At 38.1% G+C, this 27,133-nt stretch overlaps 2 protein-coding genes across 5 annotated transcripts in view; one reads left to right on the top strand and one right to left on the bottom strand.

The window, feature by feature from the left end:
• Positions 1-12,487, bottom strand: part of XKR9 (XK related 9) — a 23,280-nt gene extending 10,793 nt beyond the window's left edge. Inside the window, exons 1-3 of one of the 3 annotated variants that reach the window (XM_074552327.1) lie at positions 7,777-8,236; positions 6,792-6,920; positions 3,855-4,403 (exon numbers count right to left, since the gene is read on the bottom strand). In XM_074552327.1, coding sequence (XP_074408428.1) covers positions 3,855-4,231 — 377 coding nt within the window. In that variant the 5' untranslated portion in view covers positions 4,232-4,403; positions 6,792-6,920; positions 7,777-8,236. Of the gene's footprint in view, positions 1-3,854; positions 4,404-6,791; positions 8,237-12,335 lie in introns of those variants that run through there. The other 2 variants (XM_074552340.1, XM_005479363.4) reach the window with 2 other exon arrangements.
• On the top strand, positions 11,650-27,133 carry LACTB2 (lactamase beta 2). Of its 2 annotated transcripts, none has more exons than XM_026791853.2 (7): positions 11,650-12,180; positions 12,706-12,869; positions 14,153-14,276; positions 17,504-17,682; positions 21,668-21,816; positions 23,042-23,119; positions 25,748-27,133. In XM_026791853.2, exons 1-7 carry the CDS (start codon positions 12,059-12,061, stop codon positions 25,919-25,921), a joined length of 990 nt encoding a protein of 329 aa, XP_026647654.2. In that variant the 5' UTR covers positions 11,650-12,058; the 3' UTR covers positions 25,922-27,133. The 2 variants fall into 2 exon arrangements, with proteins under 2 accessions (XP_026647654.2, XP_005479419.2); XM_005479362.4 differs by having other exon boundaries at positions 11,657-12,180; positions 23,042-23,123.

The raw sequence follows: 27,133 nt of genomic DNA, 5'->3' as shown, positions 1-27,133 counted from the left end.
GACACTCATGGAAACACAACTCCACTGTCGCTCTGTTCTCGAGATGTTCCTAGATATTCATCATCATTTCACAAGTGGTGAAGTTTGATGCTGTAAAATTAGGAAGGCTTTGTCTCTGGCTGGGAATTCACAGGGGTGACAGCTATTTTGTTTGTTGTTTCACAGCCTTCACATGTGACAAGCAAGCAGCCTTGCCAATGTTTCCTATCACATGCTTCCCCTCTGATTTCCACTGACTTTGTAACACAATCCCAGCATTATACTACAAATCCCATCTCATCAAACTATACTGATAAATGTTTGGGTGCCATTTAGAAATTCATATAGGCAGGGTGTGAGTGGCCTGGTAATAATGATTGTCCTGTCAAAATTCTGGCCATGCGGTCACAGTTTTTAGCATTGTATAGATCCTTATCAAAGGAAAATTACTCTCTGCTGCATGTTAAATTTCACCTTCTAAGTATCAAAATACTTAGATTAAACCCATGAAACTAATGCAATTAAATCAATTCTTAGGTCAGTAAATTTATATCAAGAAAATGTGATCAAACACAAAGAATCACAGAATCCTTTAGTTTGGAAAAGATCTTTAATATCATTGAGAACAGCAACTGCTCTTGCACTGTCAAGTCCACCACTAAACCATGCCCCTAAGTGCCACGTCTACATGTCTTTTAAATATCTCCAGAGGTGGAGACTCACCCACTTCCCTGGGCACCTGTCCCAGTGCAGTGAAGAAAATTCTCCTAATATCCAATCCAAACTTTCCCAGTGCAAGCTGGGACCATTTCCTCTCATCCTGTCACTTGCTCTTTAAAAGAAAAGAATGACCCCCATCTGACGACAGCCTGCTTTCATTTGTAGAGAGCAGTAAGAGTTTGACGCAGGGTTGGGCAACTTAACCTCAGTGACATCTCCTAGCCAGATGACTCAACATCCTTGTAATTGTTCAGAGCTTGCAGAGTTCATACCTGTTATGCCAGGGCTCCTGTGAAGGTGGGCTACTCACAGGGGACACACCCCTGCTGCACTGGGCAGGAACTTGTTGCCATTGCCCCTAGCCTTAAGTCACTGTGCTCTGCCAGGTGAAGAGTGGATAGGGAATCACCCACCTCATGCATCCTGCCTGCCTGTGGGGCAGTCTCAGGAAAGGTAGAGTGTGATTCCAGCAGTCTGCATGGGTGTCTCTCTGATACTCCTCAGCCTACTCACCTCCTCCCAGAGTTCTATCACTAAGCAGAGGAGGTCCTTTTCCAGAGTGCATCTCCCACAGGTGTGCTCACTGCTGCCAGCTGGTACTGCTTCAGAACAGGGCCCACCCCGCAATCCATCTCACTGCCTTTTAGAAATATGTAATGAAATAACCCCAGGCTCAGCAAAGCACTCGCATTTACTCTGATGTCACATGGATCTAGAATTAATTTTTACAAATAAGCAAAAAAATATTTTTCTTCTGCTTCTATTCAAAGTTCCAGGGCATTCTGAGCTACATTCAAGCACCAAGAAGTGCAACAGCAGATGCCAGCATCACAGTGGCTGCTGCCTATGTGACCTATTCTGACAGCAAAGATTATGAATTGCTAATGTTTAGTCTCCACAGGTGTATCCTAGGCTGATGAAGCACACTGCTATACATCAGACAGCTCCAGAATTCATACACTGCCCTAAGGAAATGTCCCATTTCCCCACATTCCATGGCAGTGTTATTGTCTTAATGTTGTCTGTTATGTCACAACTGTTCTCAATTCTACAAACATCTGTGTGAGCCATTTAAATGGGTCAGGCTGAATATAATTTTAGTCAGCATAGTTAAAATGTACATTTTTAACTTAATTTTGTCTCCTTGCAGAGTATACTATTTCATATGAAATATAATTGCAGGTATGCACTCTTTTCAATAACAGAAACTAAAGCCTTCTTAGATAAGAAATATTTTAATTTTTTTTTTGCCTCTGATTTTATATATATATTGTATGTATGTATATACATCTATATATATATAGCAGTATTATTTGTATATTTATTACTTAGCATTGTCAGTGTGCTAGCAAAACCAAATTGATTCCCATTGTTCTGTGCACTGCACAAACCTCCAGTTCCCAAAGGGTACTAGTTTGTAAGCCACCAGTTCCAGTACATAAAGGGAGCCTAGAAGAAAGCTCAAGAAGGACTTTGTACAAGAGCATGGAGTGATACAACAAGAGGGAATGGCTTCAAACTGAAACACAGTAGGCTAAGACAAGTTATCAGGATGAAACTCTTTCCTGCTAGGGTGGTGATGCACAGGTTTCCCAGAAAAGCTGTGGATGCCCCATCCCTGGAAGTGCTCAAGGCTTTGTTGAATGGGGATTTGATCAACCTGGTCAAGTAGAAGATATCTCTGCCCATGGCAGAGAGTTGATTTTTATGAGTTGATTTTTAAGGTCCTTTCCAAACTAAACCATTCTAGGGATCTAAGGTCAAAGATGGAGCAGGAAGTGTAAAAGGAGATGAAAGGGGAGGGAGGGAGGGAGGGAGGGAAGGAAGGAAGGAAGGAAGGAAGGAAGGAAGGAAGGAAGGAAGGAAGGAAGGAAGGAAGGAAGGAAGGAAGGAAGGAAGGAAGGAAGGAAGGAAGGAAGGAAGGAAGGAAGGAAGGAAGGAAGATAAAATTTTATAAGGTTTATTCACATCTTATAATTTCAAGCCTGCAGAGTTCACTGACCAAATCTTATTTAATGGCCAGGCCCTCATTTTCCTCTTTGAATGAAGAATATGGGTTTCTGCCCCAAAGGACTTTCTGGAGATTAACAAGTGTGACCTGACTTGACAGAATCTATTTTTATCCATTTACTGCACAGATAAACCTGAGAGACTCATTGTCTAAATTAACTACATAAATTAGATGACTAAGAGGGAGGACAGGAGGAAGTTGTACCTTGATACACCTAAGGAAAATACATATAATAAAAGTATGTAACAGCGAATCACAAAGGTACAAGCCCAGATGCCAGCTTGTTGTTACCAGCTTATACTTTACAGCATGCATTACCACACTGCTGGATTGTGAGGAGGGGCTGAAAGAACTTTGTAACTTATACATAACATCTTGGAAATTTTCCAAGCATAAGTAGCAGCACTGGAGAAAATATCATTTGTGCAATAGAGAACAAGCAAACAAGGTGACAACACTGTCAAAGGACAAAATAATGTTTACTAGATAATAAGTCACTCAGAGAATATGGAGCTAATTCTGGGAAAAAAGATTCAGAATTATATAAATTCATGGTAAGAGATATTAATTGGAAAGTGTATGAGTTCACGTAAATCCAAGAGTTTTGTGGATCGCATTAGAGTCAAGGCAATCCATTAAGCAAACAAAGTTTCTTATCACCATTAAGTCAATCCCTGAAATACTGCTGCAAATATCCTTACTAACTATTCAGCTATTCATTTCTCTTCTGAATCTTGGTGAGTTTTCCATACATGGTTAGACACTCAGGTTGAAACATTACTTCTTCAGCTATCTCAGATGCTAACTGTGCATAACATCACTTTGAAAACTCGTATTTATTACTTATGACAGTAGTACATTTCGAAGCAATAATTTTTATTATGTATGCATCATCAAATGGTTGATTAATCAAACAGAGTAGGGTAGTGAATGATAAAAATCATTACTTACAGGTATATGGAAGAAAAACTACATGTCCATGAAAACCTGACAAAATTTACCACAAAAAGACATTTGTTCTCATGGAGCAGTAATTGTTAAGGCCAGAATTGCTCTTGTCCCTGAAGCCATACTAAGCACTTCTTAGTAACTGTCCTAAAGCACCATGATTTCTCAACTTAAAATAAATGTTAAATGTGCTTACCTTATAAAAATTCCACAATGAAAGAGATGAACTAGAAAAACCAGTTTCAGCTTCCCAGTATCGGTACCTTCCCAGTCGTTTTTAAACCACTCATAACTAAATATCTGAGTTATTATTGATGAAAGACCTCTAAAACAAAGTATCAATATACTCCAGGAATATTGTCCTTGACAGAAATACCTACTAGCTACCCAGAAGTCTACTCCAATATCAACTACATAAATTATCATTCCACCAACTAAAAAAAAGAAATTCTGCTTAGTAAATTTCACCATGTGTGCAACTGCCACTGTTGTCATTCTCTCCTCAGTTAATGTAAAGGAATCTAAATGCTTCCCTACAATGGAATCTTTTTCCTGACAATACCACCTTCTCATCTTGCTTCATACAAAGGCAAGTTGGGTTATCCATTTTTTTATGGCAAAGAGACTTGCATTTTTCCATGTTCTTGATTTAATTAAATTAACTTCTAAAATACACATCTATTCTGGAAAAGATAAATGTAAATTTTCTTTTTTAATTGACGGAGTCTTTCTTCATTACTGATCCCTAAAAAGAAGAAGAAAAAAAAGGAAGATTAGCAGTAACAATATCTTCATCATTTAAAATATTCTACAGCAATTCTCATGACCATTTGAACAGGCAAGTACAAAATGGAGAAGGTGCTGAGATACTGGTGAACAATCAGCCCAAGAGAGCTGCATTTCTAAACCTGCCGAGGTCACCCATTCTCCCAAACAGTGACTCTCCACTCAAACAGCTGTTGAGATAATTCCTAAGAGTTGTAAAACACTGAGAAACAAGTGTTTAAAAGCAGCTTATGGAAAAAATATTGATTCCTTCCCAGAACTTTCTAAATTTCTAAACTCTTCTCCTTTACTGTTCACAGCACAAAATGTTGAGAAAACTTTGTCTTGAGCACACACCATGGTATCAGAATAAACATCATTTGGCAGCTTCTAATTGTGTCACTGCATTTGTGTGCATATGTCCAGTGTTTTTATCACTCCTGCTTGGTTTTCCACATGCAGTATCAAAGTGCTAAACAAGATTGCAGCTCTCCTGTTAAAGAGGCTTGTAAGGAGCCAACCTGGACCAGTGTGTACCTCTTTGAGAAATGTCTTCTAAGCTGTGGATAGCTACACATAGATGATTTAACCACATAGCTCACTGAAAATATAATTAATTTGTAGTCAGAACTACATTTTACATTGCCCAACACTGAAAGGGTACTTGTGACCTCTTGAGTAGTCCTTACATGCCTTTCCTCTGTAGATCTGTGGTATTTGGCAGGTGAAACAGAAAAGCCGGAAGGCAGTACATTCTTTTTCTCATTCACCTCTGTAAAGCTATAAACTTTAAATTACAAAGTCCCTTTACTTCATTTGCATATCTTAGGAAAAAGCTGCTGGCAGCAAATGCAAAGGATGGGATGCAGGACATGCCAAGGCTGGGCTGGTGCCAGTGCCAAACAGCTGCAGACAATACATGGGGAACAGCTGCACCAGGAAACTTGGAGCAGGGAAAGGGCATGTGCAGGCAGATCCCTTTGGACTTGGTGAATTCAGGCACACTGCCAGAGAGGAATGAAATAAGATAATTGGTTAATAACCCATAAACAAAGGTAATGACTGTTCTTTGCTTGGGTTGACTGGGCTCATCTTCATTGTGACCTAGGTACAAACCCAAAAAAGAGAACTTAAGTTCTTCATTTCCTAATGAAGACAAGTGGGAACATAACAGCCTGAAAAGGTGATGAGTGTATGGATTACTTTCTTGGATCTAGGCCTTAGCTATTTCTAGCCTCTCATTCTATCTCCTACTTAGGTTTCATGTCCTGGCCCAGAAGAGGTCAGAAAGCTCAGGCAATCTTGCAGCTGGGATAGCTGGAATCCTTTCTGTTCTTTCCTATTCTCTCCAATAAAATACCATTAATCTCCTGCAAATCACTAATGCAATTTATATCCAATTCACAGTCAGATTCTGGGAAGTGGACTTCAGTACAAAGTCCATCATAAATTGAACTTTGTGTTTACAAACACAAAAAGACAAGTTAACCATGAGCCAGCAATGTCTCTGTGTGGCCAAGAAGGCAAATGGCATTGTGGAGTGCACTATGACCAGTGTGACCAGCAGGTCAAGGGTGGCTATTCTCTCCCTCTACTCTGCCCTGGTGAGGCTGCCTCTGGGCTACTGTGTCCAGTTCTGAGATCCCCAGTTCAATAAAGACAAGGAATTACTGGAGAGGGTCCAGCAGAGGGTTACAAAGATATTTGGAAGACTGTAACATCTCTCTTGTGAGGACAGGCTGAGGGAGCTGGCTCTGTTCAAGCTGGAGGAGAGACTACTGAGAGGGGATCTAGTCAATGAACACAAAATCTTAAGGCCAGGTGTCAAGAAGATGGGGTCAGACTCTTTGCAGTGATGCCCAGCAACGGGACACTGGGCAATGGGCACAAACCTAAACACAGGGAGCTCCATCTGAATATGAGAAAAAACTTCACTTTGAGGGTGACAGAGCACTGGAACAGGCTGCCCAGATGTGGAGTCTCCTTCTCTGGAGATATTCAAAACCTGCCTGGATGCAATACTGTGCAACCTGTTACAGGTGCACCTGCTTTAGCAAGGGGTTTAGATTAGATAATCTTCAGAGGTCCCTTCCAACTCCAGTTGGTTTGTGACTGAAATTCTTATGTCTGAAAATTTGTGTATGAACCAACTTAAAAGTTTATTACTAGGGTTCATTCAAGAAAATTGCAAAGGAAAGAGTATTTACTCTATATGACAACATGTCATTCTGCAACTTGAGTACCACCTTTGTCAAGCTGTATCTATGGTTTTTAGAACAGATTAAAAACAAAACTAAATATTAAGCAAAACAAAACAAGCACTGTTTGACTGATACAGGAAGCACAACAGTAACAGCTTAGTCAATACCTGGATTCAAACAGAAAGTTCTTTGGAAGACACTTTATGGCCAAATCAGGCAAGATTCCAAGGTTCACATTTAATGACTAATACTGTACCCAATGTTCAAGTGGCAAGGAGTAGCCTCTGCTCTTGCACCTGAAATGAGTAAGAAAGGTAATAGGATTCCTCCCTCTAATTGCAGCCTCTCTATTTTTTTTTTATATAAGCACTTCACAAAGAGGAATATGAGAAAGGAAGTTTTACAGGAAGACTCCTCTGAAATACCAGCATGAGGAGAAGATGTGAGCCAGGGGATTTCTACTCCTGACAAGCCTGTTGTCCAAACTGCTGTCATGTCAGCAGTCTGCAGACCTGTCTGGACATCTTGGAGCTATTTGAAGCCACCAGGTTAGTTGAGATAAATAAAGAGCCACACATTATCAAGCATGTCAGCTTGCTTGCTGTCTCACAATTATTTTGAATAAGGATTCCAGTCCTGAGCGAGCCTTGGAACAGCTGAGAAGACACAAGGTTTATATTTTGCTCATGGTAACCTAAAAAAAATTCTACCCAAGACTCACAAATCTGTAATCACAAATGTCCATTGTCTTAATTTCAAATCCAAGCACCAACACCTGCTCACAGGTGCACATGAAATCACTGTTGAAGATCCCAACCTTTAATAGCCCTACATTTTATGCATGATAGTACTCCAAAGAGCACCATGGTCTCAGTACCAGGTGGGGTTCAATTAAGTGCCACAGGAGAGCGTGTCTTGTATCAATCAGAATCAAATTGTCCCCAGTGTTATTAAACACATGATATCTAACATGACAGGGTCAGGAACAGTAAACTGTCAGTCAACATAAATATAAGTCCCCTCTAAAAACTAACATACTGAATCAATTTGTGATACAGAATCTTTTTGTGATAAAACAGAAACAATAAAATTTGATTAGAAAGGCTTCAGGTCTCACTACATATTTAAAATTCTATTTTAAAATGCAGTAACCTTAATAATGGCCATGGATAGAGGTCTTTTCCACTTCAAAAACTGTAGATTTCCATATTCATGGCTTTCCCATCCATACCTTTACAAGACTTGCAATCCAAGGAAATTAAAGGGCTTGCTGATACAACGCAAAGTGAAATTCAAATCATATGGAAACCATGTGACACAGTTAATGATTTGCTATCTGTCCTTCTAATGATTGTATTATAAAAATTGTATTCTAAAAGTTTTATAGAGAAGTCCCTGTTAATAATAAATACTAACTTTAACAGATTATAAATTTCTCTTCAATAAAATAATTTAACAATTTACTTCCTCAAAGTGAAAAATAAAAGTATCACTCTGCCCCTGTATGTTTCTGTATCTGTGTATTCATTTTCAAATTTAGACTTTAGTTCATTGGACCTGTTGAGCAAAAGTCAATAGATATTTCTAGAAGCACAAGTGTATGTGTGTGTGATTATATGCAGATGTTCACTTATATTTTTTTTTTCATTCATTTATTAGTACACCCATGCATATATCCTAAAGATTTATACAAAAAGAACAATCTTTTTGACTATAATTAAAAAATGTAGTACAATGCCCTTAAAAAAAATCCATTCTGTGCAATTATGCATGAAGAGACTGCATGTGGCCAAGGACAGGTGATTAAAATTATTTTCCTCTGTAAAACTACAAGTGTTTGCAAGAGTCTGCTCCAGCTGAGCTGTTGTTACTCAACCTGGATGTTTTTATGCATGTTTAAAACATTTGCAGAGTTTGATCCTGCCTTTGTGACTGTGCTACACAGGATGGTGCCCACCCTCAGTCTGTACCTTTTCTAGCTCTTAGGACAGGAGGTACAATCCTCAGTGTCTTCATAACAAACATGATATCAACCCTTGTCATTTTTTGCGTGCCTTCCTGCTTCTCCCTTACACTTTAGAAACAACTTAGTCCTAAACAGTCCACAAACTCACTGCTATGACCTTTGTTATAATAAAAAAAATTTCAAAACTCTATGGCACAGACGGAGGGGCAAAGTTTGCATGCAGGATTCTTGGAGTGTAAATCATGCAACCCACAAGATAAATTACTGGCTGGATGATTTATTTGTTTTCTGGTTAAATTTGGCATCAAAGCAAGCATAATTCTAAATTGTGACAAATCTCCTATGGCATTTGGTATATAGCCTTTTATTTGCTTCCAAATGTGGAAGGAAGGACCCTTAAAGTATTTCTAGGCATTCATGAGGCTTCTCCAGACTGGACAGTACCAGCTCTTTCAGCCTTTCCTTATTATGGAAATGTCCCAGGCCCGTCATCATCCCCCCAAATCATCTCCCACAAACCTGCTGATGTGACTATTTTACATTCTCTACACAGTGTTGCCCCTCCATGCAGGAATCTTGCAGCCCATGGCCTTTCTCTCTGCAAAATCTGCTTCACTTCTTTTTAGTTTAAGGTCTTTTTACTTATCCCTGTACCAGATAAAAAGAATAAATATAATGAAACAGAAAGGAAAATTTTGCAAGTAAAAAAAATCATCTTGAGATATTCATGTGCCAATGGCTATGAAGATAAGTCTCTCAAGACATCTTCTATCTGCTATTCGATTGATTATGGCTAATTATTGCAGAATTACATGCTTGTGCTATTCTATTAAGCTATGACACAGCCACAGTGGAGAGGCATTTATCCTCAACATTTACACTTAAAATGTGGAAAAAAAGCCAAATGCCAATACTCAAAGACTCCTTGAGTGCTAAAAATTTGAACTTTGCTGGATTTTCAGAAATAACAGTCTATGTCTTGTGTATCTCATAGTTGTTACAAAATTAATCATTGTATATCACCAACAATCTAATTTTAGATTTATTTATTATTTAGGAAACTCACCTGGTTTTGGTTTTTTTACTGGTAGCTTACCTGCTTCAGAACATTTTTCCCCTCAAAAATTTAACAATGCAAAACAGTGAGAGAACCAAAAGAACTTGAGGGTACACATTCATCTTTTCCCATATCACATCAGAGCATAATACCAGGACTTTCACTACATGCCTATTAACCTCTGTATTAAAAGAGAAACAAGAGATTTTTTTAACAGATGGGCTTGTGCAGGAAATGGAGATGATCAAAGAACCTGTACTTCGTTCTCCAAAGGCACCATTGCTGCCACCTACAGATAAAACAAATTCACAGCTCCTGCCTAACATCAGAAAATGCTTTACTACAGGACACCAAGAGGAGTAACAAGTATTCCCTGGAGAACAAGTCTACAGCTCCCCAAACATTTCTTAATTTGAGGGAGGGAAACAAAAAAGGTCTTGTCATGTTAAAAATAATGCTACCTAACTGAATTGTCAATGACATATAAAATAATATAATTTTGGAAACCCTCTCTAAACATTCAAAACTTTCTTAAAAATAGAAAACCATTTAAATATACAACTTGGCTTAGGTAGTAGCTTTTTCTAATGACCAAACTAAACTTTACCTGAAGACTGAAAATAGGTTGAATGTACTAATAGCTATACAAATATGCTACAAAAGTAGCATAAGAGGGTAGCTCAGGATTAGGTAAATTCAGGTCTAGTCACAGTTTCTTACAAAAGAGCATACAGGCAAATTATATGGGGAGAGTAGAATATTGTGTATGGGGGTTTTTTTATTATTTCAACAACATCCCTGCACACATAAAAGCTTCTTTCCTTTGACCTGAAACATCCCTTCTGTTGCCTGTAGTTCATGTTTTAATGAGCATGAAAATTAAAAAAAATAAGTAAATGGTATCTCAAATAAGTAAAGATTTATCAGAAAAATCCAGGAAATTGCTTGAAGGCCTAAATATACTGATTATCAGCATCAGTGGTACAGTTCCTGGTTGTGGTTTTATATTGCTATGATCATCTTATAACAGGTACCACATGAGATTCTATGTACATATAAAACAATCAGATAATATTTGAAATTCTAATATTAGCAAACTTGTATCACTGCAGTAACATCACCTGCTTTTATTTCAGGTTAAATTATGTTTATTCTTCATTTATATGTAGTTTAAGGAGAGAACAAGTCTGACCTATTTTCTTTAACAATGTCACTTGAAAGGCAATTAAACAGGGGTTTCAGAGGAGACCCTGCAAAATCAAGCAGCTAAATCTCAGCACCTTGCAGGATCTACAATGAACACTGCTTGCAAACACATTATTTCTACGTGGATGACAGTCACACAATTTCACAAAATCACAGAATGGCTGAGCTGGAGAGGGACCACTGGAGTTCATGTTTGAAGCCTCCAGCTCAAGCAGGGCCACCTAGAGCCAGATGTCCGTGTCCAGATGAGTTCTGAGCATCACCAAGGATGCAAACCCCACAACCCCCCTGTGCCAGCTCTTGGTCACCCACACAGTGAAAAGTGTTCCCTGATGCTCAGAACGAACACACCATGTTCCCGTTTGTGCCCATCGCCTCTGGTGCTGGCACTGGGCACCATGACAGCACCTGAGGCAATTGCCCTGTGACACAGCCTGGCTCTGCCCACTACACACCTCCTCTTCAGGCTTTTAGAGATTGTTTTATTAGCTTTTAGAGATTGGTTTTTTAGGGGTTTTTTGTGGGTTTGTTTTGGAGGGATTTTTTTGTTTGTCTTGTTTTTTGGGGTTTTTTTAAATCAGATTTTCCTGAGCCTGTTCTTCTCCAGGCTGGACAGTCCCAGCTCTCTTAGCTTTTCCTCACAAAAGAGATGCTCCAGTCCCTTAGAGGCCCTTTGCTGGACACTCTCCAGCGCTCTCCAGTTTTATTAAAAATGCTAAATCCTATATAACTCCCATGTGCCATGCGGGAGCATACGCAGTTCCTGCATCCCCTGTAAGCAGGCGCGTTCCTGGGATACAGAGAAGGTGGATCTGTCTCTTACAACAAATTTCTCTAGAAAACCCGGCAGGGCACGTCCGTGCCTCTCACTGGGCAGCAGGGAGGCACCGAGCCGGCACGGAGAACTGAATTCCACCGAGAAATGGCCTCCTCCACACGGGAGAACTTTATCCGACAGCATCACCACAGGATCTACCGTTAGCAGCCGGGCTCTAGCGCACACGCGGCCCGGCCCGCACTGCCGGGGAACGGAAGGAGCCGCCCCACAGGCGGGCGGGAGGTGCCGCGGCCCAGCCCCGGGAGGCGGAGCACGGCCACAGAGGCTTCCGTCCTGCCATAGAGGCTTCCGTCCTGCCATAGAGGGTTCTGTCCTGCGGCGCCGTGAGGGAAGCGGAGCCGGTGGTTTGGGGCAGTTCTCTGCAGAGATGGTGTCGCTGCTGCCACGCATCGAGCGGCTCTCGTCGCGGGTGGTGCGGGTGCTGGGCTGCAACCCGGGGCCCATGACCCTGCAGGGCACCAACACCTACCTGGTGGGCTCCGGGCACAGGTACCGAGCCGGCTCGGAGAGCGGGGCAGGGCGCGGCGCACCGGACTCCGCTGCCCCGGGGCCCTGCGCTGCCTCCAGCTCGAGAGGCCGCTAGCGGCCTGTTCCCAAATCCCTTAGTCAGCGCTAAAAAGAGGAAAGAAACCGTACAGCGTTACCTTGGAGGAGCTGGTGCTGGGAGGCGGCTTAAGCGGGTGGGTTATGGAGTCTGGTCCGTGCCGCCCTTGGGCCGAGGCCAGGAATTCGGTGAGGGAAGCGGGTGTGTACCTCAGTACTAAACGTGGCTTCTGCCACTTGTCGCGGAGTTGGAAAGGTGTGGCCTACATTTAGTACTTTTTCCACTTTTTAAATTGTTATGCTGCGGGGGTGGAATGCCAGGAGGCAAAAGGTATTGTCTGGATATGGAGACATACAATATTGCTAAATTTCTATCTGTTGGCTTATTTTAGTAATATGACTTGGCTGTTACATGAACACTCTTTATTCTCTGGTGTGTCTCTCCCTCCCTTTTGTGTGATCCATGTGTAGAAGAGTCCTTATTGACACTGGAGAGCCAGCTATTCCTGAATATATCAGCTGTTTAAAGCAGGCACTGTCAGAGTTCAACATCTCCATTCAAGAAATTTTAGTGACACACTGGCATCGTGATCATACGGGTGGAATACCTGATATCTGCAAAGACATTCCAAGTGGTAGGCCAGAAGTTTCAGATATTGCTAAAAATGTTTAATACATGGCAAGAAAAACATTAACCAAATATTTTTGTGCAAATCAACTAGATTATTATTCTGGAATTGCAGTATCAACTATATGCAATTTCATGATTCTGCTGCAGTGTGTAGATTGAGAGCAATGAATAATCTGAATGTAACAGCTGTAGAAAAGTACAGGTTTTCTTCAATACCTGTGCATACTTTCATAGTGAATTTTCCTTATGTGTGAATAACGAAAACCTAGATATTATCAGCATGGTACTAAGAGATGTGAGAAAAGCTTGATACTACTTCTGTTTTACTTGGACGACAATTATGAATTTATTGTTATTTTCACTTTTGTAAAAACAAATAGCTTGAATTGTTAAAAGAAGCATACATAACTTTGGGATTCCTTAGAAGAGCCCATTAGTAGTTGCTGACAAATTCATAGGCCTCAGAGCACGAGGGGAAGGCAGTAGGGCAGTGTACAAGTAAAGTCTGACCTAAAAATATAAGAGACATTTCTGTGTTGGCATCTGAGAAGAGAATAAGCAGTATGGATAATGTGGTAATTCTTAACATTGTTGGACTTTGTCACAAGCTTTGTCACAGGCTTAATTTTGTAAAGTTGCCAGGTGCTTATCTGCCATGAAGCCTGGGCACTACTGAAAACAATTGGTGTCTTGGTGAGGATTTTTGGGCTTGCCAGCCTATCAGTGGGGTTGGAAAGACTAGCAAGAGATATGAATGCCTTTCTGGGTTCCTATCTATAGCTGTTCCAGCCAAGGTGTTTGCATTTTGTGCACTGTTCAGAATGACAAAAGTTGAGAGAAGTTGCAGGTCAAAAAGTCTTCATTCAATTTTAGACAAATGTTGAGAGATGCTTCTGTGACTCATAATGCAAAATATGAGGGCCAAAATCTTAGTGGCATTGTAAAAACTTAGGGGAATTGGCTCATGAGTCAAGAAGAAATATTTGTGAAATATAATAATTACTGATCTTTATTATTTCAATTGTGGTTTTTTTCCAACTTCAAATCTGTCACTGGTACAGAGTGCTGTATTCACGATCAGTGACTTTCACTGTTTAGTGGTTTTGGCTCTGGAATAAGGCTGCTCTACAAATATAAAGTTACTTTACAGGATTTGTTTTGTTTTAGATTTGTATTCATACTGTATGATAATTAATAGTACTTATTCAAAAAGTAATCTGTCTGTTTAATTACCTTTGTTAGTGACAAACTGAAAACATCATTTTTCTTGCTCTCCTTACATATCAGACTCGGAATACCGCATAAGTAAGCTCCCTCGTGTCCCTCACTGTGAAGAAACTATAGAAGGAGGACATAAATATTTTTATCTTAAAGATGGAGATGTGGTAGAGACAGAGGGAGCCACACTCAGGTAACCATGAATTTCTTCAAGTTCTTTTTCTTCAGAATTCTGACATGTATGTGTATCCTGATTTCTAATGACTGCCAATCCATACATCTAATCTTTTCAGCACTTATGCATGTAGACTTCCTATCATGATCCAGCAGGATATGTTAATACAAAGACACTGTTTTTATGAATGAGAATTATCAGAAATTAGCCTTTGGATTTTGTCTTTAGACTCAGCAGAGAAATTAAAAATATTTACCTAGAAAAACACTTTCTGCAGGAAAATCGAATAGGATTTCACATATTTTCTCATCACTCTTACATAATTAGTTACTTTATAAATTGTGGAAGTCTGTAGTAGTCTGGCTGGATTATTTAGCATGCCTTTCTTTTTACTTTAAAAATACATCTCTAGGAGACTCTAAAACATTTAATACTTAAAATGTTACATTTTAGACCTTGAACCTGTGAGGTTCTTGTAGGGTGCCAGTTTTGGAGGACTTCTTTTTGTGGCGTGTACTGTCTATAATGTTAGTCTGAATGAGTGCGAAACAGAAAGCTACTGTGCTTCATGGAAGCACACACACAATTAAAAGGTCTGACCATTCTGTTTTCAGGCTCCTTTCACTAACAAGGCATTATTCTTATAAGGACAAAGTTTGCTTGTTTTCCTCATTTTAGATGGGAACTATATCCCACTTGTAGACTATGTCGCTTGGTTGATTGCAAGAAAAAACATTTAAAAAGAAAAGGGGTATGTTTTGTCCAAAAGCATTTTATTTTATTAGTGTAAAAATAGAAGTGAAAAGCATTTTACATTGCATACAGAAGACCTTTCACTGCCCTAAGTGGCCCATGTTTGGACAAAAATTTGGAGATGGAAAATAATTTTTTTTAATTTCAATCCAAGTGAGTCGAGGATTAGCTCCTGGAGGGGGAGCAGCATGGTCCTGAGCCAACTGCCTTTCTGCCTTCAGATTCACAGTGCCTCCACCAGTTCCCCACCCCAGCTTGGAGCCTGGAGGGCTCAAACAGGCTGGCTGTGCTGGTGTGGGAGTTCAGAGCTTGTTGAGGGGTGTTGTAAAATACAGGGCTTGTAGCCAACACCTGGGAGAAGTCTGTTGCGACATTTGGGAGCTTGTTGAAGTGTGTCCTCGAAGTGAAGGGCTTCTTAGCCAGCACTTCTGAGACCAAACAGTGGGCTTGTTTATACCAGAAGCATGTGAGTTCCCAGACATATAGTCTGGTGTTCTTGTTGATCCTGAAGAGAATTTATACCAAACATCACAGCCCCTATGGGTGAGTTGTAACAGGGTTAGTGCAGCCAAACTTTATGGCTGATTAAAAACAAGTATTCTTATTGGAGTAAAGGGTAGCTAGCGGTTTAATGGTGTTAGGAATTTACGTTTTAAGAGAGGAATTTACTTGCTGTGGCAAAAAGTCTAAATATGGATAACACTGGACAAATTTAGACTAGGGAAAAGCTTTTTAGGGAAAAGCCTTTTTTTATTGTTGGCTCATCAGTCTCAGAACATTGTTACAATGGAGATAGATGTTAACAGCTCGCTGGTCTACAGGGAAATGTCTCAGAAGGTGGGGTAATACAGAAGGACATAAAATCATCTCAGTCTAGATTTCAGCCAATCATACAAAAACAAGACATATTGACAAGCCTTCCATCCAATCTTGTAAAACATACGTAATGGTAGTTAAAACAAAGACTATTTCATAAGAGACAAAGAACAGAAGATTCATAGTAATCTTCTAAAGATATACATTAAATAAACTTGTTGCCATCCTAAAGCCAAATCTACAGAGTCCTATTGTTATTTGTCACGTCTACTGCTTGGGAAACTTTTCTGCTGTAACAGAACTTCAGCCTAAGGCCTACATACTCTTTTTTAACCATTTCCTAAAAACCCTCTGACTTTATGGATTCCAACATATTCTCACCTGGATTAATTCAGTAACCACTTCAAGGATACTCCTAGACCCACCACTGGTTCCAAAACTGCAGTACCTGCATGTTAAATTTTAGTTAACAACTGTCAGGTTTTCAAGGTGTGCTACAGCAAGGGGGCAAGACGTGCTGGCAGCACCTCTCCACACACTGTCTGGTGTTCTCTTTCTGCTATTTTTTTATGTTAGTGGTTTGGCTTCCTAGTGAAATTTCATCCAGAACTAAAGGATTCCCTGTCCCAAAGGTGAGCCCATCAGCTTGATTTTGATTTGCCTCCACATGGCGATGGCTCACCTGCTTTCTCCTGAGCTCAGTATTCAGTAGGAGCTGGAAGTCATTGCAGCAGATGATGCTGCACTCGTGGTCTCCCAGCCCTACATCAGCTTGGCTGGGAGCTGTTTAACCTTGCCCTGTACACCACACTTGGCACCAGCTCTGTCACTTCCTGATCACTGCTTTGATGCATCTGCCATTAGCAAGAAGGTTCTAATGAATATCAGCAATGATGCTGGTTGGAGTTGTGTTATTTTCAGTCTGCATCAGCCTCAGCATAAGGCCCTTCTGCTTTTCAGAAATCATCATGAAAGGCCACTCCAGTGCAGCTCCTTGGCAGCTCAGGTTACCATGTACTCTATACATACCCACTGTCCCTTTGCTGCATGCTATACACTGCTTGTCCAAGCTGTGGGTCCTTAATCCTTACCATGCAGGTGTTTAATGACCTGCACAGAGAACAGCTGAGAGACCATGGTTCTCTCTATTTGACAGCTGTGCTCCACCGTGCTATGGGGCTTTCAAGGAAAAATACATTTTTGGAGGCTGAACTTTATCTGGGTGGGGTTCAGAAGTTTGTAGTTAATTGCTAAATGAAAGATATCATCCTTACTTTCCTTCCAAAGTACAACGTGTATGTCAAGAACTTCAATTGTTTCAATCTGGAAAAAATAAATTCAATTTGATTTTTTTAAAGCTTCAGAATAATGCCCTCTATAACAGAAATAATACATGGCTAGTCAGCTCCTTTAATGCCCTTGTTTTACGGTGTGTCATGTAAGTAAAAGCATGCTAGGGTGATTGGTGTTCTTTAGATGGTGTAAGAAAATGGATTGGGATTAGGCAAAGTGATACTTGTTTACATCAACTTTTCAGCCTTTTTTGGTCAGTTTTTTCTTGTTCATGTTATGGGCTGCTTTGCCAAGTGTATTATTTTACCATAATTTGTTCTGGTTTCAAAAATGAAGCATATATGCTCTATGAAAAACATACACGTTTTTTGTTCTTTGAACAGAGTTTTGTATACACCAGGACACACTGATGATCATATGGTTTTACATCTAGAAGAAGAAAATGCTGTATTTTCGGGTGACTGTATTTTAGGGGAAGGAACAACAGTAATAGAAGATCTATCTGATTACATGAAGACTTTGAAAAAGTTGCTAGAAATGAAACCAGATTTGATTTATCCAGGTAAGTGGCTTTAGTTTTAACTGCTCCTTTTAACTGTGTAATTTTGTAAAAATCTCCTCTAAGAATTTGAGAACCATTAGTACAATCAAACATCACTTCTGGTGTAACAATTCAATTTAATAAACAGTAAGCTAAGCTGACTTTGTCATGGTGCTTTGCAAAACTTGAAAATTTTCAGTGATAGGTATCTTCCTTTCTTAAATTTCTCTATTTCAGGGTGGGTCTTGTCTTTCTGTGCCCAAAGACTCCAGGAGCCATAATCTTTCACTGCTGGAATCATACAGCAGATTTAATTTTCTTATATTACTCTATCCCTGTGCTTGAATGTTATCCTGGAAGAAAAAATAATAGTTGTTCTTTTGTTCCTTTTCATCCCCACATACACTGTCAGTGTGAGTAACCTAGTAATGTTTTTTGAGAGTTGTGTGTCCCTTGCAGTACAGACTAATCACAAATTCATCTTGGAAAGCTGCAGAACTGTAAAGTGATAATCTTAGTAAATTATTTAGGTACAATTTGAACAAGAACCAGGAGGCCAGAAGGTCCTAAAAATAAGTTGTCTGTTCATTCATATGGATTTCCTTCAATTCTTTTCCTCTCTCTCATTCAAACATTGGGAATGCATTCACTTTTCATATATACCACATGTCTGTTTGACAAGACTACATTTTAAGAATTCATTATGTAACTACACTTTAAGCTCCTCATTTGCTTTTTCAGAGCTACATCTCAGGATTTTTTTCTGACTTTTTCTGTTTCATCTTCAACTTGTCATTCCAAGCTACTGTATCTATGTTCTCAGTTGTGCCTTTTTCCATTACCCATCTACGTTTAGCCTACTCTCTTGTGTTCACTCTTAAAATAGCCTTCTTTTGAAGTATGTGTCCTTTAAGATCTCAGAAAAAAATGCTGTTTAAGAAAAGCATTCTTACATATTCCATAGATGTGGAGGTTGATGTAGACAGAATAGTGTCTTGGTCATATTTATTAACTCAACTAACCAATTTAACTGACTTAACTAACCATTAAAACTAACCATTTTTTAGCCTTCAGAATCTCAACCAAATGTTTTACTTTTTTTCTTTCTTAATAACTGCAAAATGCAGTCTGTTCCTCTAACTGAATTTCTGCCTTCCAAAACCCCATATATGTCAAATTCTGTTTGGTTTATCAATTTTATCTGTTGCATTTCACTCTGTTCTTAGTGGTTCTGTATCTAGATTACACATTCACCAAGGCTGAACATCTGTACTCTTTACTTGGGTTTGCTACTGTTTTGTCTGTGTTCTTACTGGACTTGCAATTAGGAAGCCAGTCTGACATTGTGTGTTTTCAGTGATGATAGCTAAGTATTGAGATGGTTTGGAACTGACTTTTTTCATCCATGCACCACAAAATGTACATGCAATTGTGCAAAAAGTGCTATTGCACAATCAGAACAATTGGTGATACTGTTTGGTGTAACTACAGCAGAAGTAGTTTCCTTTATCAATATATTCTATATAAGTCAATCACTCTGTGCTGCAGTATTAGGTCTTCATAATTCTTGAACTGTTTCCTCCACCAATGCTTCAGCACTCCTATGGTAGCCTCAGAATTGCACGAATTTTTGTAACAGACTGACTGCTGGCTACCTGAGAGTAGGTGAATTTTGTCAATCCTTCCCCTTCTGTGTTTCTTTTTTAATTTAATGTGGGAATGACTTAGACACAACACTCATGATATCTAATTGCAGATAATATTTGATGAGAATCCTTGGAACAAGAAAAGGCATTTTAGTCAGCAGAGGGCTCCCCATCCTGTAATAATAGACAATTTTCCTTGGTAATACAGAAAAAAATGGTGCCAAAATTAGGAATTTGTGGAAGATTTAATGAGCCAATTGTTTCCTTCACTTCTGTCCTTTGTGCTGTAATTTAAAGTAAGAGAGTCTGACACTTCACAATGTGTTATGAGGAAATAATATCAATCTGTCTGAAATTAAAGCTGAATTCATGGAAAGACAGTCATATTTTGAGAGTGCTTTTCATATGGTCAGAAACTTTTTACTTTTATTCAGCTATTAATCTATTTATTTGTCAATAAATAAATAACTACTGATGTCCCTGAAAAATAATGGATGGGAAAGTCCCACATCTGGATTTATTTCCAAGCTTTCTGAGATCATTTTAATGTACATATATGCATACACAACAGCTGCAGATCAGATGATGTAATGGAGATGAAGTCCCTTTAACTTTGCAAAATGTGGGTTCCATTTCAGGTTCTGGCATTGGTCTTGTAGTCTAAGTCAATTAAATCACTTGGAAGAGTAGGGCCAGGTTTTAAGGATGCCTTGGGATTCCATGTGCAACCCTTAGTTTTGATTACTTCAGTGAGACTTCTGTCATTAGAGAATGTAAGAGAATGGACAGTTGACATTACAGTCTCTGCTTTGTATATCTTACTATATTTTTCTAAAGTTTTTTTTAAGTTTTGGGTGCATAAATGGTAATAGTAGAGATACTGTTATACTTGTAATTTATTTTGAAGGGAAAATCATATTAAATATGTTTGAAATCATTAAATATAAATGCATATGCCAGTATAGCTTTATGTTTACACATTACATATCTTGTATTTATAATACTTACTTAAACAAGGTGAGTTTCAGTGTATACTTAGTAATTTCAAACATGCTGAAATGAGTAAGTTGAGATGTATAAATATTTTGACTTACAGAAGGATAGATTCCTTTGACACTTTAGTTCAAAACATCAAAAATCAGTTGGTCTTTTTCTATAAGCTGTCTGTTGTCAGGCAAAATAAGCTTTGATTTTAAAAGCTTAAAAACCCATTTAATCAGTAAACCAAAAGTACAAGTAAAGAATACAGAGATTCTTTTAATAGTTAGAGAACCTCAAAAGAAACTGATTTTGATGATACCAAATAGCTTCTAAAAGAAAGCTATTGTTTTTTACAGTAGTTTCTTCTCTACTAATTTTATAAATTACTTAGACTTTGCACTCAGAGGGCAGAGCTGGAAGTTGCTGCTGCTACTTCAGGTGAGTTGTACAGACAAAGAAATAGGAAACCTTGCTATAAAAAGCATGTGATGAATGTTTGTGCAAGTCAATTCCTCTATAAGTAACACAATAAGTTTAATTTCCATGCATGTAACTCTCGTGGCTGAACAGTATTTTCTCTGTCATTTTAATGTACTGTGAGACAGTATTTGATTTTTCATAAAGGTTAGTGATTTACCAATTAAGCCTTCTCATAATGTAATTCAAAGACCTTTAAGTAAGTTGAACATTTCTGTTCTGCTACAGTCAGTCCAGGAAAAAATATGTTTTGTTTATTAACCAGCCAGACATTAAATGATCCACCTATAACTTTTCCTGTGCCTTCTATTTTTCCTACCCTGATACACTCCAACTGCCTTGCTTATTTGTTCTCTATTCATTTCTTTAATCATACTCACAACAGTGTTTTTAAAGGCATAACCTAGTGTGAAGATTTGTTTGGGAAAATTACCTGTTACAATTAAAGATGTCACCTTGATGTTTGCCCCAACAGGACGAGAGGTACAGTAGTAACTGAGTCCTTTGCGTCAGCCATTATTGTTCAAAGGCCAGTATCAGTTTAAATCATTAGTGTCAGTATCCTTTGGGCAAACAGAGATAATACAGTATCTAAATCTCATCTTTTAAATCTGTTCAGCAGTGAACTCCTTTCCTTTTTTCTAATGCCCTAAAGTAGTTTTCCCTTGCTTTCTTTATTCCATCTGAAGTATTCCCTTTTCCCTGTTCAGACTTCTAATATCCTAATTTTTCCTTTCCATCTTAATTCTTTGCAGATGCAGACTGCAATACAGACATTCAGATCTTTTTCTCATGGCTTTTAAATCTACTAGAGTTTACATAAGAATGTTTCAATTATTCAATAGCATACTTAATTACAAATGTAAGTAATAGTGCTCTGGTACATGTGTTTTGATTTTTAGGTCATGGCCCAGTAGTACGTGATGCAAATACTAGAATCCAAAACTACATTTCTCACCGCCTTGCACGTGAACAGCAAATTCTGAGTGTTTTCCAGAAGAATACTGGGAAATCATACACATCCTCAGAACTTGTAAAGATGGTATACAAGGTAATTGTTGATCAAAAGTTTTTAGATCAAACTAAAGAAAATTGAGGTTAGGTTCATAAAACTTATATGTAACAGCAGTGGTCTTTGAGTGAAAATCATGGTGGCTCTTTGAAAGGGATAAAAAATATTTCTGCCCGTTCAGGGTTCAATTATAACTTTGTGCCTAAGACTTGGATAGTTAAACAAGTTTCTAAGAATCATGTGGGCCTCACTCCAATTAGGTGCTTAAACAAGTGCTTAAAAACAGTTTCGTAAGACTAAGTAAAAATTAAGTTGTAGTGCTTGGTTCAAAGTGAAAAGTATGACATGACTGTTGGTTGTGGATTTCCCAAAGTGTGTTTGGGGTCTCCTGAAGAATGGTTGAAAACTTGGAGTTCCTGATTTATGAGTCTGCAGGTTACAGGTGAACTGCAGTTCCACAGCACAAAGGATATTGCAGCTCTGATGTTGGACAGCTTGTATGTGTCCTTAGACTGGTGTAACAGTACTTTGTTGCTACTTCAACATCCTTCATGTAACCTCCGCAATTTTTCCCTGTGGTGTGGGGTTACCCTCCTAACCAGTGGCGATAAGAGATACAGTATTTCTGCTTTGCCAACATCTGTGGCTTGGGAGCAGGTCTGTAACAGCTTCACAGCTCATTTTTCATGATTCTGCTGATACCTAGTTTCAGAAAGAATGCCTGCATCACCGTGAACATTTTACAGTGCTGATGTACCATTACCTATGGCCATTCAGCTTCTGCAGTTCTCCTGCCTGATGAACTAGGTTTTAAGTATAGAGCCATTCTTCTGTTTCTGTAAATCACAAACCACTTGTTCTGCCTATGTAAGAATTTTTTTCAGTACTATTACAGCTTTATAGTACAAAAAAATGTGTATGCTTTCAAAGTATTCTCAAGGTTCACAATTTAAAAATACTCACCTGCGCCGACAACCCAGGACAAACCAAGCTCAGAGGAGGAGCGCTGGCCAAAGTTTTCATCACACAAATGTATAATGCAAAAAATCAAGCAAAGTGAACAAAAATGTGTTGTTAGATTGCCCATTTAACTGGTGTAAAATTGATTTACTCATCTTAGTTTCCTGTTGTTACGTAACTGAATGTTCCCATACTGATTCAGAAGCGGAAAATCTGTGGTAATAAACCATTGGTTCCATATATTGAAAAAAATAGTTGCTGAGTACTTAAACAAATACAAAATGCATTTTTTTGTTCCCATTAGGAAATCCCTGAGAATTTACTTCCGGCAGCAGAACATAACCTCTTAGTCCACTTGAAAAAGCTGGAAAAAGAAGGAAAAGTGTGTAAGTTGTGGATAAAGGGTGGAAGGAGGGTCATTTTTATTTTTATGTTCTATGCATTATTTTTCATAATATTTTAGTGCATTATTTTCTAGGGGAAAAAATGCAATTTTTTGCAGTAGCTGTCCATTAGACAAATTAAAGTAGAGTAATATGCAGAATGATTGTACAGTATTCACAAGCTTTTAGAAAATATTTGACTAAGTATTTGAATGCTTACTGCAATGCATATCCCTTTAAATTTTTATTCAAAACATACCATAGAATACATTCCTAATGCTAGCATTAATACCTTCTTGTATTTTCTGAAATTCATACCTAAATGTGCATGAATGTAGTGTTTTATGGGTTTACATTTAAGTTTCTGCCTATGCTAAATATTTTGCATATTTTTGTGTGTATGTGCTACAGATATGATTAAAATCATGCAGTCTAAATTTTTGCAATTGCTGATTAGTACAGTACCTAAGTAGAGCTGCTGTGTTTAATTTAGTGTTTTTACATTGTGCCTTTACTCTTAGTGAACAAGGTGAAGTATTGTTTCTGTAATGGCATGTGCATATGGAAACGTTACTCAGCCAAAGCTGAGGAAAATATTTCTTCCTGTACAATACATGACTGCACTCAGGACTGTCTATTTATAAGTAAATAATTACATGAATTTACAGCTGTCGCAGATTTTCACCATTTACCAGCCTGAATAACAACATGAAATTAGTGTATTTTTTTCAGCTTAGACCCTCTGTTTATCTTACTGATAGAATGTGTACTAGGTACTAGCTGAACAAGTGAGACTGAAGTTTTGTAATAGTAATGACAACCTGCTTTTTATTCAAGGAAAATTGGTGAGAGTGGCATGAATACAGTCATCAGTAAAGTTCAGAAGATGTTCTCTTTGGGCTTATTTTGTGCAGAATGCCATAGAAACTTTACCAACATGGTACTTACTGCACCAGCTTTTAAATATTGTCTCAATTCTTGGTTATTAGCATACATCATTGATTTGTACATTTCTCCAATTTTGTTCCACCCGATTCATCAAGGGCATGAGGTGCTGTTGGCTGTTTATCCCTTCTTTTCACTCTCAAAGTAGTTCAAGCAACAGCATTTTCTGTTGAGATCAAATAGTAGATAAATTAACTTTTTCTTTAAAGGTAGTCTTCCCTACAAGAATGTCTTCATTTTGAATGCCCAGGAAATAATCTGGTTGAGTGAGCTACTGACTTAAGGGTTTCTTTTCTCAAAACCACTCTTTTCATGTTTACCAAACAAAAATAACTCAGTTTTTCTCAGAAATCACATTTCAGTTTTGAAGAGAGAGCAGATATAGTCATGCATCTGTTCACAAAGTATCCACTACTTGAAATTATTAGAAAGCTTAAATAACTAGAGGAGATGCTAGTCAGAATAATTATTGGGACTCTCCTACTCCAGTTGGAGGCCCTTGATTCAGATGTGCCTTGCTTTCCTAGAAGCACAAGATGTGCTCTTTGACATTTGTTTTGTTTTTTAAACTTGAATTTTGGGGCACAGAGAAAGTGAGAATCAATCTCATCAGAGCACTTGGGATTGCTGAATTTTTAAATACAAGCATAGGCCCAGACCTATGGTAAATAGTTAACATCACGTGACCTTTACCCATTTTTCAGTTCAAATTAAGGGCATCTGTTAAGGAAGACTGATTCTGTTGATTCTGAGCATGTAGCATACAAATGCTTGTGTACTCATGGTACTTGCTCATTTGATTTTAATATCCTTTGATGCCCTTTCCTCATATTCCAAGACCTTGCAGCATCTCAAGTTTTGTTCTCATTACAGAGGACTTGAGCTGTAGACATAACACTGTCTTGCTTAATTTTCTCCAAACATTTTTCCAAAGGAACATCTTGTTAGTATCAATAATGAATGTGACAGGCATCTTACAACCTTACCAGTGAGTTACTCACTGTAAATGATGGCCATATGCTGCCTGCCGCAGTCATTAATTACCCACTCAGTACTAGGGATTGCAGATTTTGTGGGTACATAACTTTTATAACTGCAATTGGGAGTGACACTGCCTCTTAATTCAAACAAAAATGTTACTCTTCTTACTTAAAACAAAAATAATGTCTTGTAAGCAGGAGAGTGGCACAATGCACACGTGTAAGCTTTATCCCATGGTTGGTTATAAATAATTTGGTCATTGTTGCACTTCATAGCTGATGAAGAGATAAAAATAATTTATCTCTTCTTAATTTAAGAGCACAGATTTTTTCCATCTAAAGGGTATGAATTTCAGAAAATGCAACAAGCACTCTACTAGCTCAGATTTTTTGATACTTAGAAAGTTTAATATACCAAACTTTAAATAACTAGAGGATTATTAAGACCTTTTTATTAATCACTCTTTATGCTGCTAGGTTACATTGTGGAATAATTCATGTTTATCACCTTCAATTAAAACTGAACACTGGCATGAAGGAAAGTATTTCATTAGTTTTAATAATAAATATCATGTGTAGACATACATTTTCATGTATATGTGTGATATTCTGTATCATGTATGTCTACACATTATAATTTGATGTTTATAAATAAAATCTAAATATTGGTTTGTAACTAATTTGGTTTCTTTTTCTTAACAGTACGTGATGAAACTCCCAGCTTCAGATGGAAAAACAATTTATAAGTTAGGCAAGATTGTCCAGGAATATATTTGGTTGAAAAATACTGTACAGTGTATTAAAATATGTTTGGAGATTAATTTAAACTGCAAGTTCAGTTCTCTGTGGACCTTCCACTTGCAGAATAGTACATAAATATTTGCATTACTTTGTCTATTCAAAGTGTGTGACATTTGATGATATATACATTTCTTATAGTATTACTCAGCCTTAAAAAACAAAAGCAGATCTGAGATGTGTGAAAATACCAAGGACAAATATATGTCCTTGAAGACCTTTGACCATTCGATCCTGTACCCTAATTTGTGAAACATGCATAGGTGTTTGGGTACTGAAGGCATGTCTTAAGAATTTACATTATTTTATGAAGCTGATGGCATTTGTTCTGATCAGCTGAGACAAATCCACACAGGATAGCAACCCAAAAATACTCACAGGATAGCAACCCAAAACAGGAATAGCAACTCAAAATTGAAATCATATTCTGAGGTAGTAGACAGACCCCTGAAGAAGAGAAATAATTACTTTCTGTAAAAATGATGCTTCTTTATTGATGCAAACTTTACTGATCTGAAATTTGGCCAGATCGTGACACATGCTCACTTTTAACTTTTTCTGCAGTGTCATTTTGAGGTCTTTCTGAGGTCTGCTACGTTTCCTTCCTATTGTATTTTCTATTAACTTACATTTTTCCAGACACTTTTTATCTGTTCCTCCCACAAGTTTTTTTTCTTCAATTCCTTTTGAAAAAATTACTCAATTTTCAAATGGACTTCTTTCCATTAATAATTAGTTTTCCTGTAGCTATTCCATGAATTTATAGTTACCTTTTTCCATGGTTAGGCATAAAAACATAATTTTCACTGCTTCTTTGACAAAGATAAAATGACAATTCACATGCTCTGAATGGTGTCATTTTGCTTCAAGTGAAATGACAGTTTCCTGTCATGAGGTCTGAGAACCTAAGACAGCAGGAAACTGGTGTGAAGAGGTGGTGTCTCATTACCTTTCTGAGCTAGAGAAGAAGTCTAATGTTACTTAATGATTTTCTTCTGTTTTACTATAAATTTTGAAATATATACATGGAAATGGCTTTAGAATGCACTTAAAGAATTGTTGGGACTTGCAGGCAGTGAAGAAAGCAAGAGGACACAAATAGAAAGCTCCATGTTCTGTGCTGTGCTGCAGCAAATGACTGACATCTTCAAAAAAACAAGGAAAAAGACTGTTTAACCAGACAAGTCCTTAATGATTGTATATGGTGTCTTTGGAATATTAATAGCAGAAATTGCACTGTTACTAAGATGTATATATAATAAAGGATACTTGGCTGTGGCATCTTGAAAA

The sequence above is a fragment of the Zonotrichia albicollis genome, chromosome 1 (genome assembly GCF_047830755.1).
Source record: "Zonotrichia albicollis isolate bZonAlb1 chromosome 1, bZonAlb1.hap1, whole genome shotgun sequence".
NCBI lineage: Eukaryota > Metazoa > Chordata > Aves > Passeriformes > Passerellidae > Zonotrichia > Zonotrichia albicollis.
The sequence above is the reverse complement of the archived record's forward strand: the minus strand, read 5'-3'. Positions and strand labels throughout refer to the sequence as shown.

What these genes read in the sequence shown, in the direction of transcription:
- LACTB2 (XM_026791853.2), top strand. Translation starts at nt 12,059, where the DNA reads ATGGTGTCGCTGCTGCCACGCATCGAGCGGCTCTCGTCGCGGGTGGTG. An exon ending in CTGCAAAGACATTCCAAGTG is followed by an intron (nt 12,870 to 14,152) that starts GTAGGCCAGAAG and finishes CTTACATATCAG; the next exon opens with ACTCGGAATACCGCATAAGT. An exon ending in ACCAGATTTGATTTATCCAG is followed by an intron (nt 17,683 to 21,667) that starts GTAAGTGGCTTT and finishes TTTGATTTTTAG; the next exon opens with GTCATGGCCCAGTAGTACGT.